Raw genomic sequence first — 19,059 nt, 5'->3', positions numbered from 1 at the left:
TACACTGTGCCTGCCTCTTAGAGTAATTTTTTTTTGGGGGGTGGTAACCAGGAATTGAACTCAGGGGCACTCGATCATTGAGCCAAATCCCCAGCCCCATTTTGTATTTTATTTAGAGACAGTGTCTCACCAAGTTGCTTAGCATCTTGCTTTTGCTGAGGCTGGCATTGAACCCACAATTCTTCTGCCTCAGCCTCCCAAGCCGATAGGATTACAGGTGTGTGCCACCATGCCCAGCTAGAATAATTTCTTAATTGAGAAGAATAAATGAATAAAAGATTAACTTTCACAGGAAAAGGGCCATTTCCTCCTGACACTGAAGGGAATAAAGTGAGAATGGGTATAAATGTATATAAATTGAAAAGTAATTATGGTGGCACTAAGATTGAGGAGAAGGGCAATTTAAAGAATTTACTTCTTATAGCCCCAATGTTCTTACACTGACAATGTGCTTGAGAGGGCCAACAGTGTTTGAGTAGAAGAATATATGTAGCATTTAAAGGAACTTGCTAAAGGTGGAGGGGAAAAGAGAGGAACTTGACCAAGAGCTAGTAAAAAGCTGTCGGTTTTGTGATAGTTGGGAGGGATGCTACACAAAAGTGGAAACCACAAGACAAAAACCAACTAAATAAAATGAATCCTAAAATGAATTTCTCTGTGAAAACTCTAAATACTATCGCATTTACTACTACTTCTCTGTGAAGAAGTCTAAATACTATGGTCTTCATTTTTCAAGCACATAATAGTCCCTGACTAAACAAATATAACTGTTACCAGAATGTTTATTCTTTTAGTTGTAGATGGGCATAATACTATGTATGTATGTATGTATGTATGTATGTATGTATGTATGTATGTATGTATTTATTTACTTATGCTAAGAATCAAACCCAGTGCCTCACATGTGCTCGGCAAGTGTTCTACCACTGAGCTACAACCCCAGCCCCCAACAGAATTTATTTATAAGGTATAATGAACATATCTATAAATAATTTAATTCTTCAAAAATAGCTGAGATATAATTTTCTTTTGGGGGTGAGGTAACTGGGAATTGAACCCAGGGGTGCTTTACAAACAACTGAGCTACATACCTGGACCTTTTCTGATTTTTAAATTTTGAGACAGCGTCTCACAAAGTTGCTGAGGCTAGCCTTAAACTTGCGATCCTCCTGCCTTAGCCTCCGAGTTGCACCACCATGCCCACCCTGATATTTTCTTTCTTTCTTTTTTTTTTCGGGGGGTGGGGTACCAGGGATTAAACCACTGAGCCACATTCCCAGCCATTTTTATGTTTTATTTTGAGAGAGTCTTGCTGAAGCTGGCTGGCTTTGAACTTGTGATCCTCCTGCTTCAGCACCCTGAGACACTGGGATTACAGGCATGCGCAACCGTGCCCACTCCAGCCTGACATTTTCATCTGTCAAATTGCTTTAAACAATATTTTAAGTACACAATTAATTTGTTGGCAAAGTTATTTCTTCGACTTGTAGTCAATTACAATAAATTTTTTACTGGTGGTATTCAATTATTGTTCCATTTGTTCCTCTGGTCAATATGAAGATAAGATATAAAAAGCCACAAAAATCTCCCTAAATATGTGAATACTTTCCTCATCCAGCAGTATATTAAAGATGAAAAGAAACAGCTTTTCAGTAAAGCAGGTTTTGCTGCTTAATAGTGTTAACAGTGGTTTCTTGGAGAAAATAAAATTCCAGCTCTCCTTATCACCCTTCCCTCCAGGTGGTGCTATAGCTACAAGTGGAAAAGGGTCAACAGTCTGTACAGACACATACTTGCCTTATTTTTTTTTTAATTATTAAATACAACAGTTGTATCTGCCAAGTTTCCTGGTATTCTCTTTCCCACACAGGCTCACAATTCATATTGTTTCTGACTAGCTGACGATCCAGCACTGTGAGGCAAGTATGAAGACTGTCAATGGAATGACCAGGAATGACTTTAGTAAGACTGGGGGTTGGGGAATTTCTCTCTCCCACTTTCCTTCAACACAGATGTCTAGCCCTTCTCTACTTTCAGGACCTGTGCTATCTCCTTGTCTCTGCCAAAGGACATCCCCCAGATCCTAAAACAGCATTATTATTCTAGATCTCCATCATCTGCCAATGAATGTTCCCCTTTGACTCAGGATTATATGCTGACACGGTCTCACTACAGAACTCCTGGGCTCAAATGATCCTCTTGCCTCAGTCTCCCAAGTAGCTATGGCTACAGGGGCCATCATACCTGGTTAATTGTATTTTTTAAAGGGCCCTTTCAAAATAGAAAAATATTTCATATATTGTTATTCAGGAGTAGTGGAATCTTTTACTCTGACATGGAAAAAGGTTAGAGAAAAGAATAAAAGTTATTGTACAAAAGGAAAGGAGAGGAATGCTGGCCTTACCACCTTATGGTAAGCTGTTCTTGAAGAACCTACCTCACAGAGACTAAAGGAAGAACTTAGTTTGCCTCTTTGGAAAGGTCACTGATCTCAAAATTTGAGGCCAGTAAATCCATTTGTAGACCTTGCTTACATTCCAAATTCAACAAGTCAAAATGAACCATCCAATAATTCATACCTATGAGCCCAGACTTTGGAAAGGTTTGGAAATCACCTGTTAGAAATCTCTTGTTACACATGAGGATTAAGAAACTCAACAACAAGTAACTTGCCCAAAGCTACATAATTGATTACTGGCGGAACCCACTTCACTACTGTTGCCATCACTCCACTGTTTCTTCTTTTTACTTTGGTAATGCAGACATACAGTCTTTATATAACTCTGTACATATTTCCTGAATCTAAAATAATTTTCTTGAAACTTATGCTAGGATTTTCTTTCTATCTCCTAAAATTCCTTAAATATTTATTTTATGAAGCTGTAGTAAAATACAGATCATAAGATATAGTTTGTGATACAATACAAACATTAAAACTATTCTTAGGTCTGGTTTTACAAGCTCACAAAACAAGGTTCTCAAGTGTTTTTAATCCTTTTCAATAGGCTCTAGTAAAGGAACAAATGCTAATATTTCATAAGTTGAGAAAACACTACTCTAACCTTTAACAAAATAGTGTGGCTGCATAAATGAAATAAGTTTTTCATACGTACTTAAAGCTCTAGAATGATCCGGATTCCTTATTCCCTTTGCTCGTAACCTCTGAAGAAGAACTGTTGAGGACAACTGTTTTACAAGATATACTGCCATGGAATAGGTCTGGAAAAAAAAAAAAAAAAAAGATGTAGAAAACAACATATATAAGTAAATAATACATCTATTTTAATCCCACAGCAATAGGGAAAGAAAACTAATACTTCCTAAATCACCTACTATGTGTCAAGCACCATCTTAGGTGTTTTCATTTAATCCCGATCAAAAAGTTGCTGAGGTGGTCATAAACTTTTATCCTTGTAGATAAGAAAACTAAAGTAATAAAGAGGAAAAGAACTTGCCCTAATTTTATAACTTTCAAGTAACAAACTATATATTCTAGGTAACAAACCTACAATTTAAACGCAGATCTGTCATGCTTCTATATTACCTAACTACATATACTTGAAACCAATGACAGAACACTATTAAGGCTAAATACAAACTAAGGCCATTAAGACGTCCATGATATGATAAACCACATATAGCAGGTAATAGGTCTATCTAAAATAGTAGTTATTAAAAATTATAAATGAAATTGGCTTCCTAGTCTATACCTTTTAACCTTTCTCTGTCTTCAACTAGCTCTTAAAAAGACTCCATTTGGGCCAAGAAGCACAGGGATTAAAGAAGGTTTTCAAACAGGAGCTGCTGGTTTGGTAAATTACCACCAGAGGGACTACCCAGAGATGGTAGTGGGAGGAGAGAACAAAGAATACAGAAAAGCCAAGGCTGAATGAAGGACACATGGTTAGATAAGAGGAAGAAAAGAGGACAGAGACTTATGGAAGGGAGCAGAGAGATCTAAATAAGAAGTATCATTTTCCATTTGGAGCTGGAATCAAGAGGAAGATCAAGAGACTTGAAGGGAAGCAAAAGAAAAAAATAACTGCTACCATCTTTTATTTTATAGCTATATAGTTTTCAGAGCATCTTAACATATACCATGTACTTAACTTAAACTCTGCAGAAGGCTATGAGAAATAGATAGAATAGGGACTATTCTGGGTGAAGGGTTGATGAAACTGCTGAGGCACAAAAAGATTATATAATCTGCTTATGATCATGTAACTGCTTGGTGACAGAGCAGGCACTAGAAACAAAGAAGAAAAGTTAGGGACGGAACAAGAGAATTCATGATCAAGGCCAGTGTCAATCTCTTAATTCTTGGTTTCACACATCCTATTTGTTTGCAACCTCCTAAACTAGTCCAATTCATATGCCAGTTTTCATTGACTTTCATGCTACTGAAAATGCATTTCTCTTAGCAACAAGAGAAAATATTCTATAGCACCCCTGGAAAGTCAATTTTTCCTTTTTTAAAATATTTTTTTAGTTGTCAATGGACCTTTATTTTATTTATATGTGGTGCTGAGACTTGAACCCAGTGTATCACTCATGCTAGGCAAGTGCTCTACCACTGAGCTACAACCCCAGCCTTCGATTTTTTATTTAGAATTCAGAAACCTATCTGTGTTTACATACTGCACATTTCCTGGGAAAAAAAATCAAATGTCAAAAAACAAATTTTCTTTCATTAGTAAATTTCACAATATTAATATTGTGAGGAACAAGTAACCTTAAAACTTTCCTAATTTCACAGCATGTAACATACCAATCTAATATAGAACAGATAAGCTTCTTTTTAGCAAAAACCCTTTATTCAGCACTATGACTTATTTGCTTAATGCTTCAAATATAATAGAAACTGGAGAAATGCTAATTAACACTGTGAAATTCTGTACTGACAGCTTGAATCTTCAGAACTTGGAATTACCCTAAGGCTTCATATAAATATTTAAGAAGAGATCAAGTAAAAACCACAACAAGAAGTTCAGTGAAAAGGTATGTTCACTCTAGTTGAAACATGTAACCAAATGGAGAAGAATAATAAAAAAAGCTGCAAAAATAATGTCAGTTATTAACAAATGTCACTTGTACTGACAGTAGGGAATTAAATTTTGTATCATATAGAGGTTCGGCAGCAAAAATCCCCAAAACTTAACAGCAGCATAGTCCCTCTTCTAAGTAGATAATTGTATTGTTCCTGTCAACCCTTCAAAGTACTACCTAGCTCCAACTACTGATATATAACTGTATTACATTATTGTTTTATCTACTGCTTTTTCATAAATTCAAAAGATATTTTCTCCTTAATTAAAATAGTCTATTCATTATATGTCCTTTATACCAGCTATGTAATTTCTCTACAAATAATAAAAGTTTAATAAATGCTAAATGCAGTGATTACTCTGAGGTAGTTTAACAATTTACAATACAGTTCACTTATTTCCTTCAGGCACTGTGATAGATCTCCCACTCACTTTTTCTGGAAAAGTCTATTTATAACATTTATCATTGGCAACCAATCAGACAAAATTATCTGCAAAACAGTGTTTACATGAACTATTAAGAGTATCTTTACAGGTTAAATTCAAATAGGGATCTAAAAACAATCTAATCAGTTATCTTTCAGGTTACAGAAAAGATTTAATTTTTCTCAATATTTTATTTCAAAAGAAAGGTTTCACACTTGTAGACCTCCCAGGCTCTGAGGTTCCAGAGCATTCCCATGGCCATGGTAAAGCATCTCCCCGCCCCGCTCCTCCAGTACTGTACCTCAACAACCACAGTCCCTCATCTCCCACAGTTTCAGACCTCTTTAGAGTTCACTGAAAGCACACCCATTCTTCCTCTGTGGGCTATACTTTTTTTCACACAAAACAAAACAAAACGTTTTCAATACTCTCTTCCAAAAGGGGTAGGGAAGGAGCTCTTAAGATACACTAAAAGTAGAACACTTATAAGGATTTAAACACTTATTGGTGACATGTAAATTAATCAAACGAAATAATATTACCCTGATGTCAAAAAGATTTTAAAATCCAAAATCTATTTCTAACAAAGAAACCCAATAAAAAAGTAATACAGAAATAATCATTGATAATAATCAAGTTCTATCAAATACTAATAGCCATTATAATACTTAACTTTGTAATAGTAGCTAATATTCCCATTAACATAAAAAGCAAGTCAAATATGTTCACTATCACCTATGTTATTTAACACTATTCCAAAAGTTCTAGCCAGTACACCAAGAAATAATGGCATAGTATTAGGATTACCATTACTTGTATAATGATACATCTCAAATTCAAAACTATCTACCTGGAAATACTAAGAAAGCATCTAAAAATCCAATGGAACCAATATATGAATTTAGGTATAAATATTAAAAAAATAACTAGCTTAAAACAACAACAACAGCCAGGGGCAGTGGCAAATCCTTGTAATACTAGGGACTTTGAAAGCTGAGACAGGAGAATTCAAAGTCAGCTGAGAAACTTAGTGAGACCCTGTTTCAAAATAAAAAATAACAGCAGCTGGGAGGTAGCTCAGTGGTATAGCACCCCTGGGTTCAATCCCCAGTACTATAAACATTGAATACTTGAGAAAATGTGATAGGAAAAAAGATCTGTTGACAATAGTAATAATAATAATGACTAGCAGAAATTAACAAAAATATGCAAGATTTATAAGAAGATACCTATTAAACCTATTAAATTACTGAGGAACATAAGAGAATTTGAGTAAATGAAAAATAATATAGATCCTAGAATGGATACATTACTCACTGCTGTAAATAAAATTTTCCCTAACTTGATCTGTAACTTTAAAGAAATCTCGCTCAAACTCTCAGAAAGATGTGAGGTGGAGGTGGAGGAGAGGAAATGTAATGAAAGTAATTCACAGTTCAAGTGGAAGAAAAAAATGGAAAAAAAAAAAGAGTAATACAGGGGAACTTGTCTCACTTTTCCACCTTTCCCCTCTCCTCAAAGCCTTTATTTCTCTTATTTCAGCTAACTTACCTCACACTTCCTGTCTTACATTATATATAAGGGAAGTCACTAAATCAGAACTCACCTCTCCTACACTCACTCAATCCTCCCATCGTCATTAAAGAAGCTGTCTGTCCGAGCTACCATGAGCTTCTCCAATTAAGCAATTCACTATTGATTATCCCTACTTTCTCTTGTACATCTAATGTCTTATTCTGAAGAAGTTCCCTACCATCATCTTAACACATTAAAGACTCTCCCATTAAAACAAACAAACTCACATCTCCCTCCAGTTCACCTTTATTTCCTTCCAAAATTACATTTCTATAATTCATTATCTCCCCTCCCTCACCTCCAGCTTATCACAATCTGGCTTACCATACTTGCCCTCTTAACACTTGCTCAGAAATGTTAACCATCTCCCTCTTTTCTTGACTTCTCATATCTACCCTCTACCCTGCCCCACTGTCACTGTTTCCCCACGTCCTGTGCAGGTTCATTTTCTTCACTCAGTATTAAATGTTATAGTTCCTCAAGGATAGGTTTTAGGAATTCTTCTCTTCTACCTGATATATTTCATCTAAGCAATGTCAATCCTATCCATGTAGTTCCAATAATCACTAATATGCAGATGAATCACATATTTTTATTTTTCTCTAACCCAAACCTATCCTCTGAGCCTATCTGCTCAATTGCCTATTTAGGATATCTTAAACCAACTCAAACTCAAAAGTTTCAAAATTGAACGCATTGTTTTCTCTATCTAGTCCTCCAATGCCCCCTCCCCCAAAGCAAAACAAAATATATATATATACACCTAAACTCAGTCCTTTTCCAATATTTCCTCTACCTCGATGTGTTACCATTTGCCTCGTTACCCAAGCCAGCAACCAAGGAGTCATCTGCCCTTTCTTTTCTTCCATACTTCCAGTCCATCAAATAGTCCTGCAGATCCCCCTAACTCCATCCTCACCGCCAACACTCTAGGCTAAGATATTATCTCCCTCACTAATACTTCTGTAATAGGTGCCTCCCAACAGCTGATCTCTGTATGACTCTGGCCTTCATTCAAACGATTTACCATTCTGAAGAAACTATTCTAAACAGAAATATGGCCCTATAAACATTCAGCTTAAAAAGAGAAAATCCTTGGGCTGGAGCACTTGTCTAGTACAAGTGAGGCACTGGGTTCAATCCTTAGCACCACCTAAGAATAAGCAAACAAAATAAAGGCATGCTGTACATCTACAACTACAAAAAAAATTATATATGTAAAAAAGAGAGAGGAAATCCTTAACTTTAACATTACCTATAAGGTCCTGCATGGTTTAGCACTCTTATAGCTCCAGGCCCACCTATTATGTTGCTCTTTCCTGTTCTCAGTGTTCTAGTCACAGTGGATCCTCTTCAGCTTTTAGAAAAAAATAGGTTCACCCTCACCACTGGGCTGTCGTAAGGGTGGTTTCCTCTGACCCTTTCACCTAACTGATTGCTACCTTTTTCTCACCTCTTGGTTTGGTCACTACTTCCTTAGAGAAGCCCTTTCTGACCTCTCTCCAGTTCTAAGAGCCCTGTAATAAACCATAAAATAACCACAGTAAACCAAGGATAAATTTCAAATAGAACTGACTTAATGTTATGAAGCTATAATATATCTAAAAACTGCAATTTTCTGAAAATTGTCCCAGAAAATGAATGCTACACTAAGAAATAATACACAAGTTGTTCTTCAGAAACACATCCAGGATATATAAAAATTAAATATACAACAATGGTGACTTTAAAATCAGTATTTAGTTATTGGTGTTAGAATTGGATAACTAAAAAATGAAAATTTTTATCTCACATGGCCTATAAATTTAAGATGGATTAAATATTTAAAGATAAAACATGAAACCATAAGAGTCTAGAAGTTTAGTTAATGTTAATTTACATGAGCTTGGAAAAGGCAGACAGACTAAGCATCATGGGAAGGGGAAAAGACTACAAAGTGAAAAACTGGTTAAGATTTAGTTCTATGATAATGTCCATCTCTTATACATTTTTTTTTTTTTTTTTTTTTTGGTGCTGGGGATCGAACCCAGGGCCTTGTGCTTACAAGGCAAGCCCTCTACCGACTGAGCTATCTCCCCAGCCCTCTTATACATTAAATAATTATACAAATTAAAACAAAAGGCTAAGAAACTGGAAATATTTGCAACACGAGAAGACAAGTTAATTCTTAATATACGAAAAAATCAAGAGATAGTAAGGAAAAGAATATTAAGAGAAACAGACATGAATACAATTTTAAAATATAGTTACAGCCATAAAACATGTTCAATCTCAGTAACAAAAGAGGACTGTCAGGTGTGGTGTTGCACACCTATGAATTCCAGGGACATGGGAGGCTAAGGTGGGAGGATTTCAAGTTTGAGGCCAGTCTCCCTGAGTAAGACCCTGTCTCAAAACGAAAAACAAAAAGGATCAGAGACATAGCTCAGTGGTAAAGAGTCCCTGGGTTCAATCCCTACTGCCTCCTTCTACCCCCCAAAACAGAGAAACTAATTAGAATGGTAATGATGGTAAAGATTTTTTAAAAGATTAAAAAGATAATAATAAGTGTTGATGGCATACAAATAAATACTGAAAGAATAAATTTACAAACTTTTTGGGAAGATAATCTGCCAATGTGCACAAATTTTTTTTTAAAAATTGGACATGTTCACTGACTCAGCAATTCCACTTCTGATAATTTACTATGAGGAAACTATGACTTGTGTGTGCACATGATAATTACAAGGTAGCTACTGGATTATAGTTACACTAGATAACAGCTATTCACTGAAAGACAAGGAATAAATCATTCAAATAATCAAGTGTTCAACAATAGGGAATATGCTAAATAATGGCATATTATACTGAAATAAGATGTAGAAATTTAAAATACAGAAGAATATGTAATAACACAGGAACACAACTATGAAATATTGCTGAGTGAAAGGATCAAGTGATAAAACATTTGATAATGATCCCAATTTTCAAATGGGAATACACTGAAAATTCATTGTGAGACAAAAATCCTTTTGCAACTCATTTTACAATATCATCTATATGTAAACTCAGGGAGTCATGGTGATTAAACATTTCTTAAAATATAAAAATCAGGTAAAAACAAATATTCACTTACTCTTCCAATTTCTGCAGTCCAAGAAACAACAATGGTGTTTGGTACTGTTGTGGATAATCGGACAAGTGAGGTGATGTTAATTGGTCGGCTGGGTCGCTTTGGTTCCACACCATTTTTAGTTGGTGGAAGATAACCCTAAGAAAGAAATACAGTTTATTTCTACTTATTATTTTCACAGTCATTTCAAAAATTCCATTTCTTAAAAACAAAAAAGCAAACACCACCACCAAAAATAATCCTACAAACTATATGTGAGAAAATATTAATGTTTTCATTACAAAGAAAGTGAACATTTTTATGGTTCTCTAAACCACCTTAATAAGCCTGAGAAAAATATTAGTGATAGAAATTCAAAATTTCTCAAATTTAAGAATCAGCTTAGATCAGTACATAGAGTATTTTCAAGGGACCAAACACAGTTCCCACCCTCCTCCCCTGGCTAAGGAACAACACTATTCAAGTCTCCATTCTACCATAGACTTTGTTGAGATTTTGTTGAAAAAAATTCTCCCTAACATCCAACACAACACCAAAGCTACTACACCCAACTTTAAATCCTAAACTTTGTCTCCATAGCCGTCATAGCTTCTAAGTGTAATGTAATTGGTGCAAGTGTTGGAGCCAGTTCCAAAACTATCCAAAATAAAAATATTTTCCTAATGAAAAACTACAATTAACAACAGCTGTGATGACTTATTGATAGTTATGTTGATAATGTATATTTAAAATAACATGAGGGTTTTAGGACTTACTGGAAGGCTGCACGGTTTTGTATTCACTTTCACACAAAGATTGGGTGGGAAGTGATCTTCTTGTGGACAACTGGTTTCAGATAAACAAAACCTAAACAATAAAGATCAAGTTTAACTTCCTTTATTAAGGGATAAAGTAATTAATCATTTGTTCAATAGCTAACTTAAAAGATCATCTACTTAGCCAGACACGGTGGTGCATGCCTGTAATCCCAGCAGCTCAGGAGGCTGAGGCAAGAGGATCAAGAGTTCAAATCCAGCCTCAGCAAAAGCAAGGCACTAAGCAACTTAACTGAGACCCTATCTCTAAATAAAATACAAAATAGGGCTGGGGATGTGGCTCAGTGGCTGAGTGCTCCTGAGTTCAATCCCCAGTGCCCCCTCCCATCCCAAATTGATCAACTTAAAAATAACAAAAAAGAGAAAACTAAAAACTGGACATTTCGGGCTGGGGATATAGCTCAGTTGGTTGAGTGCTTGCCTCTCAAGCACAAGGCCCTGGGTTCAAATCCCCAGTATGGCAAAAAAAAAAAAAAAAAACTGGACATTTCACATAATGAAAAGGCATATTTGAACAGGATTACAATACTGTTGGTGCTAGAACAATAAGGGTTTGAACTGCAAGGGTCTACTTATATGCCGATTCTTTTTTTTTTTTACTTTTGATGTTGTTGGAGACTTGTGGCAATCTGAACAAACTCACAAACAAATCAAGCAGCCTGAAGATGTAAAAAAAATATTTTTAAGAAAAAGTTAGGCCTAAAGTATACATAGATAACTGGGTATGGTGGCACAGCCCTGTAATCCCAGCTACTTGGCAAGGTCATAAGTAACTCAGTAAGACCCACTCTCAAAATGAAAAATTAAAAGGGCTGGGGATATGGATCAGAGGTTAAGCACCCCTGTCTCAATCCCTGGTACCCACCCCCAAATTAAATAGGTTATTTAAATATCTACATATAAATATTTCATCCTGGGAAACATAGCAAGAGCCTATCTTAAAATAAAATAAATAAAATAAAATAAAATGGGCTGGAATGTAGCTCAGTGGTACTGTGCTTGCCTAGCATGTGCAAGGTCCTCCCTGGGTTCAATCCTCAGTACTACCAAAAAATTTAAAAGTTAAAAAAAAAAAAAAGTAGGTAATGGTCTATTTTATCATCTATGACAATAAAATATATACAAATCTATTATAAATTTAAAATTCATCAAAATTTATGCACATTAACAGACTTCACACATGGTACCACACTCAGTCAAAAGAAAGTAAACACACATGAAGATGCAATATCAAATCAGAAGTACAAATTAACTCTAGTACATTCTATACTACTCTAATAATTTTGTAGGTACCTCCTGTTGCCTACTGTCTGGTGTCTGTTTAAAAAGCCCTGTGGACCACAGGGACATTCAGTCAGCCCACCCTGGAGCAAGCACAGCAGGTGGTCATCCGTGCACACCAAGAACAACTGGATGAAATGGCAAAGCTGGGCTTCAAGGAAGAGACCCTGATAAGCCAACTGTCTTCTCATGATTTTGAAGATTTTGTGACCCAGCTGGATGAAATCATGGCTCTAAAATCCAAGTGCATCCAGAGTCTGAGCTATACCTCACCTACCACAGACCAGCTGCAACCCCTGAGAGAACAGCAGTGTCTTAGAGAAAAATCTTATACCAAATAGTAGAGGTGGTGTAGGAGCCTGTGTTGAGCTTTTAGGGACTGGTAGAGGCCTCTGCTGCATCCTCCCTGCACATACCAGAAACCACTCGCTGGTCCCACCTGTCCTAGCCTCACATGACCTTAGATGGGGCCCAGTTCCCTCAGAATCAGGCTGAAGAACTTAATGCTCCTCCCTTTTCTTTTGGGTACCAAGAGCATTTGCTTAATGACCCACATCTGTGGGAACACATGGGTCTAAAAATTCTATAGGTGTTCCTAAGTTTGAGTATCAGAGAGTTGGGTGGTTAGTGGTAACCTGGAGGTCAGAGGTCATGAGTTAAGGAAGACAACATGCTGAGTCCAGGGAGAATGTTTATTAGCTGAATTCTGTGCCTTTTGGTCTTCAAAAGGAAGAACAACAACAAAAAAAACCAAAAACATAGGTGCTAGCAGGGCAGCAGTAGGGTAAGCTCTGCCCCATTGGCCTTTGGAGATTGGTTTGGAAATTTAGATTTACCTTTGAAAATGTAAAATGAATAAACCTTGATTTGATGATGTGTTTAACAGTAGATGTGGGGCAGGCTTTGTGTTTAGTTACCCTTCCTTCCAGCAATCCAGTTCTGAAGCAGAAGAGGGTACCCATGTCATTGCATTTTCTGTCCCCTTATGCTTAGGTGTTTGATACCTCCCTGGTCCTACCTGTGGTAACCCTTTTGTTTCAGTGGCAGTTCCTGGCTGCCTAGCTGTGATTTCCCCACTCTTCTCATAGGAAAATTGAAGAGCTGAAAGATATCAGGCACCCATCTCCTAGGCTTACCCATCTTCCAGGACATGCTGGCCAGCTGGTCACTCTTAAGGACCTGTTTTGTTTTAAAATTTTTAGATACACATGACGTGTATTTTGACATTATATATACATGGAGTATAACTTATTCTAATTAGGATCCCATTTTTACAGTTGTACATGATGTGGAGTTTCACTGGTTATGTATTCATATGTGAACATAGGAAAGTTATGTCCCATTCATTCTACTTTCACATCCCCTCTCCCTTCCCTTCATTCCTCTTTGTCTAATCCACTGAACTTCTATCTGCCCCCCCCCCCCCCATGTTGTTAGCATCCTTGAATCAGAAAGAACATTCAACCTCTGGCCTCTGGCTTTTGGGATTGGCTTATTTCACTTAGCATGATAGTCTCCAGTTCCATCCATTTACTGGCAAAGGTCAAAATCTTTTTTATGGCTGAGCAATATTCCATTGTGTGTGTGTGTGTGTGTGTGTGTGTGTGTGTAAAATGTTTTCTTTATCCGTTCATCTATTGAAGGGCGCCTAGGTTGGTTCCATAGCTTGGGTATTGTGAATTGTGCAGCTATAAACACTGATGTGGCTGAGTCACTGAATTATGCTGATTTTAAGTCCTTTGGGCATAAGGAGTGGGATAACTGGATCAAATGGTGGTTCCATTCCAAATTTTCTGAGAAATCGCCATACTGCTTTCCCGAGTGGTTGCACCAATTTGCAGACCCACCGGCAATAAATGTACCATTTTATCCACACACAAAAAAAATAAATAAAAAATAAAAAGCCCTGTGATGGCTGGGGATATAGCTCAGTTGGTAGAGTGTTTGCCTTGGAAGCATAAGGCCCTGAGTTCAATCCTCAACACCACACACACAACACACAAACAAAGGCCCTGTGATTGGAAAAGAAAAAATAATAATAATAATAATAACCCTGTGATACTAATCTCTGTCCCTCAAGTAAATTATCTATGATAGTAAAAAGTGTTAATTGACTGTTTAGGTTATCAGTAAGGCCAACAGTAATGTCAACAATTATTAAGTAGTTAAGTTTTCAGGGAGTTAAAAGCTATAAAAAGGTTTTTGTTTTTGATACTGGAATGGAACCCAGACTTAACCACTGAGCTACACTGCCAGCTGTTTTTAGGTTTGATTTAGAGAGAGGGTCTCACTAAGTTGCTTAGGGCCTCGATAAGTTGCTGAGGTTGGCTTTGAACTTATGAACCTTCTGCCTCACCCTCCCAAGCCATTGGGATTACAGATGTGTGCCAAGCTGGGCTATACAAAGATTCTTGATGAGGGACCTAAGGAATTGGCTCCCCTAGGCCCCCACCCAAGTTCTTTAAAAATTAATTATAAATAATTGTTGACTATCAGACTGAACAATCACAACTATCACCCTGAAGTTCTCTTCCTGATAACTGTTATTGTTTGTTTAAGCATGTTCTAAGGAGTGCTAGCTGTTCGGGTATCAACAGGTGTTAAAAAGAAGGAAAAGCCTCAGTAGTTGAATAAAATTAAGAAATTCTGATTCAAAACAATTGAATTAAACTCATATAATATAGAACTTCTTGGTTGTAAATAGGCTCATGGGCATTACAGATCTCTAAGAAGTATTTCTGAAATCTGTCTACAAAAGGCTTTTTGGTTCTCAGCAGAAAACACTAAAAATGCAATACCTAGGACCAAGGTCCTATCCTTAGGAATAAGTTCTGTCTAGTAAGCCAAAGTATTCATTTATTTCTTAAGAACTGAAGATGCTGAATAATTAACATTTGTGTTATAGCTACATGAATTTAGAATAATATTTCAGGAACTCACTGAAACATTTATATCTAAATTAAATGTACAATCTTTGGGGGAAAACAAGGATAACTATAGAATTTGTAAATTCTCACTCTATTCACTCTTATATAGATACAATTATTTGTTTGCTATTAAAGACATCTATTCATTATTAATTCCTATTCCCATTATACACTTGAGATTCATTCCACTTTTACAGAATGCTCACAGCACCTCTGTTATAGGGTGAGGGGAATCCTATCTCTGAAATGTGAAATATTCATCATTTGCAAACATATTCTCTAAACATCTCTGGTGTGAGGTCTTAACCTGCCAGTCATGGAATCTGTGAGTGGGTGTGGTTCAAAAAATAAAGACAGTTTTCTACTTAAATTTTATGAGTACATACATAGGTCCACTTTTGTGGGATGACAATCCATAGCTTCTAACAGATTCTCAAAGGGATTACAGATCATAAAAATGTTTTAAGAATTACTGATCTACATGATTTTTTTAGAAATATACTTAGCAGACAGACATCAAAGCTCACAGAACCATCTCCAGCAGGACTTTCCATTACGGCCAGATTTTTATACTACAACAGTAAAAGGATGCTATGGTTTCCAATTACTTCAAAGCATGGTAAATTTAAAACATGAACCCTGGCTGTCCAAAGCTATAGGAAAATAATAATTTTACATGAGTACTTGACTCCTATTCCATGAGGTAAAAAGTGAAATCTAAACCACTCAAACAAACTGAAGGAGAAAAAGATAAAAAGGGAATAATAGCAGAAAGTTTTAGCCAAGCGTGGTGGTGCATACCAGTGAACTTGGAGCCTTAAGCAAGAGGATCACAAATTCAAGGGGAGCCTCCACAACTTAATGAGAGCCTATCTCAAAATAAAAAAATAAAAAGGGCTGGGGATGTGGCTTAGTGGTTTAATGCCCCTGGGTTCATTGAAAATAGCCTAGGTATCTAAAAGAGAAAATATTGACCTTAAATCTATGTTTAAAAGAATTATTCATATATATTTTTAATTGTTGATGGACCTTTATTTTATTCACTTATTTATATGTGGTGCTGAGAATCGAACCCAGTGCCTTACACATGCTAGGCAAGCAATTCACCACTGAGCCACAACCCCAGTCCTTGACCTTAATTCTGATGAAATTATTTTCATGTTTTAGATAAACATTTATAATGAGAACAAATAGGTATATATTCTGAACTTAAATAATACATTGGTGTTGCTGGCCTAGCCACTGGGGGAGGGGATGAGATGAAGACTATTTTATTAAAACACAAAGAATCAAACACACACACACACACACAGAGGGGAGTTTTACTCATCCATAAAGAAAAAAAAAATTATACCATTAGGAAAATGGATGGAACTTGAGAGCATTATATTAAGCGAAATAAGTTAAACTCAGAAGGTCAAGAGTCATATGCTGGAAGTTAGAGAAGAAAAAGGAAAAGGGGGGTAAGAGAAGAATGGAGGAACTTTGGATTGTGTAAAGGGAAATGAGGCAGGGAGGAGGTGGAGGAAGGAAATATAGTGGACTGAACAGACTTCATTACCCTGTGTACATGTATGATTACACGAATGGTGTGAATCTACATAGTGTATAGCCATAGAAATGAAAAGTTGTACCCCATTTGTGTATAATGAATCAAAATGCAGTCTGTTAAAAAAAAAAAAAAAAAAAAAAAAAAAAAAGAGGTGAGGGCTGGGGATGTGACTCAATGGTTAAGTGCCCCTGGGTTCAATTCCCAGTAACAACAAGAAAAAAAAAAAAAAAAAAAAAAAAAGAAGAGGAAAAGAAACAAAACAAAATAAAATGTGGGGGTGGATCTCCTAAAAATCAAAGGAAGGTTAGTAGAGAAACCCTTTTCTCTACTAACCCAAGGAGTGGGTGGCAAGAAGGGAGGGGGGAAGTGCTAGGGAATGATATTGGCCAACTTATATTATTATTATTATTATAAATATGTAACAATAAATTCCATTACTATGAACAACTACAATGCACCCAAAAATGTGAAATAAAAATAAAATAAAAGAATAATAGGGGAAAAAGATTCCCTTGTACTCTCTGAATTTGACAGTTGATTTATTTTAGAAAGATGACCTTCTTTCAAAATATGAACCATACTTGTTGCTGCTTTAAAGAAGGTATGTGTATTAATGTAAAATAGTAACTACATCTTTTATTCTAGCACTACAGTTTCAAGCTTTAGTTTGGTCTTAGGATCCTTTCCTCAGGAGAAAGGGAACCTACACTTCAATTATGCAAAACAGATAAAAGAAAGAAAAGGTAGCACTACTTAGTTCCAAGTATGTATGCATTTGGAGTAGAGGGTATTAAGAAGAAAGGGATAATGGCAGTCGGAGTGTGAGAACCAAAGGGTAGCTCCATGCAACAGTTGGAAAAACCACTTTTTTTTTTTTTCACTTTTTTTTTTTAGTTTTAGATGGACACAATATCTTTTATTTATTTATTTTTATGTTGTGCTGAGGATCGAACCCAATGCCTCACATGTGCTAGGTGAGCACTCTACCTCTGATCATGACCCCAGCCCCTGAAACAACCTTTTTAAAGGATAATGTCACATAAAATTATGCATGAACTATAAAGTAAATGGCTAAGGCAGGTAGTACAGAAGATTGCAGCAATTCCTAAATGATTATGAAGACATCAGAATTTTATATTTTGTTCAGTCTTTATCATAGTCTTCCCTGAGAGAGGATACAGTATACCTTTTACATAGAATCATTTTTGTAAGTGCCTTCCGAAACTAAGATTATCACTAGTCTACTTGGGTAAGGTTCTGTCATATATTGCTTTTTATTTTCACATACACCCCCTACCCCATACTGCAGACTGAATCAAGGCAAATGCTCTATCAGGGAAGTATACCACCAGACCTTTCTAAAAATTTTATTTTGAGACAGGGTCTTGCTAAGTTGCTCAGACTAGTCTTGAATTTGTGATCCTTCTGCCTCAGCTTTCCCCATAGCTGGGATTAAAGGCCTGCAACCACCACACCCAGCTGTCTACTTGTTTTATAGCATAAATTCTAAAAACTTAAAAATAATTTTAAAGCTAATGAGCATAGTCATATCCCTTTTCAAATCTTCAACTCAAACCTCTCTTCTGTTTTTCACTATTTTTAACTTACTATTTTAAAGCCTAGATCAGAGGTTTTCACACTCCTCCATGAAGTGCAGGGCGGGTGTTTACATTAATCCCCTTCCTGACCTCTACTGTATAATTTGTACATTCAACTTAGTATCTCGTTATTGAGACTAAGCTGTTTATCTTCCCGTAATATAGAGAAAATAGCTTGCCAAAGGAAAACAAAATTTCCTCTTCTATGTCCCACTTCAACAAGAACAATGTGGAATATACTGTACACTGACAGTCATTGAATTATTAGAGCAGCATAAAAATGGTTTATACAAATAAGAGAGGGATTAATATAAAAATTTCTTGGCAATTCTAGAATGAAATGATTGGTCTTAAAAAAAGGAAACTAAGGGGCAGCTATGAACTCACAGTGGAAATTTCTCTATTCACCACTGAAAACTTGAGAGATGCCTCATATGGGTTTTAAATTAAAACACATGCAAATTAATAATTTAAAATCTACAGGACAAACCAGTACTTGATGTTTGTAAGTCCATGGGATACTGCAAACTCAAGTTCTAGTTCCTTATCTACAATTTTGCCTCTTATGCAGGTAGTACCCTTCCTCTCCTAAGAGTGAATATTTTGAAGAACTGACCACTATAATATTTAAAAATATCATTAGCTAGCGCTTCTCAATTAGGGTTAACCAAGGTGGAGAAAGTAGTTAAATATGTAATATACTACTTGCTAAACTAAAATCTAAAATT

At 36.1% G+C, this 19,059-nt stretch overlaps 1 protein-coding gene across 3 annotated transcripts in view; it reads right to left on the bottom strand.

Annotated features, from left to right (window-relative positions):
- PIAS1 (protein inhibitor of activated STAT 1) overlaps positions 1-19,059 on the bottom strand; it is a 132,410-nt gene that overhangs the window by 28,445 nt on the left and 84,906 nt on the right. For all 3 annotated transcript variants that reach the window (XM_079129584.1, XM_079129583.1, XM_079129585.1), the window contains 3 exons: positions 10,914-11,004; positions 10,162-10,296; positions 3,114-3,219 (listed from right to left, as the gene is read on the bottom strand). In XM_079129584.1, coding sequence (XP_078985710.1) covers positions 3,114-3,219; positions 10,162-10,296; positions 10,914-11,004 — 332 coding nt within the window. The remainder of the gene's footprint in view (positions 1-3,113; positions 3,220-10,161; positions 10,297-10,913; positions 11,005-19,059) is intronic.

This window comes from Sciurus vulgaris (assembly GCF_902686455.1).
Source record: "Sciurus vulgaris genome assembly, chromosome: 2".
NCBI classification, from domain to species: Eukaryota; Metazoa; Chordata; class Mammalia; order Rodentia; family Sciuridae; genus Sciurus; species Sciurus vulgaris.
This window is presented reverse-complemented; position numbering and strand designations above follow the sequence as displayed.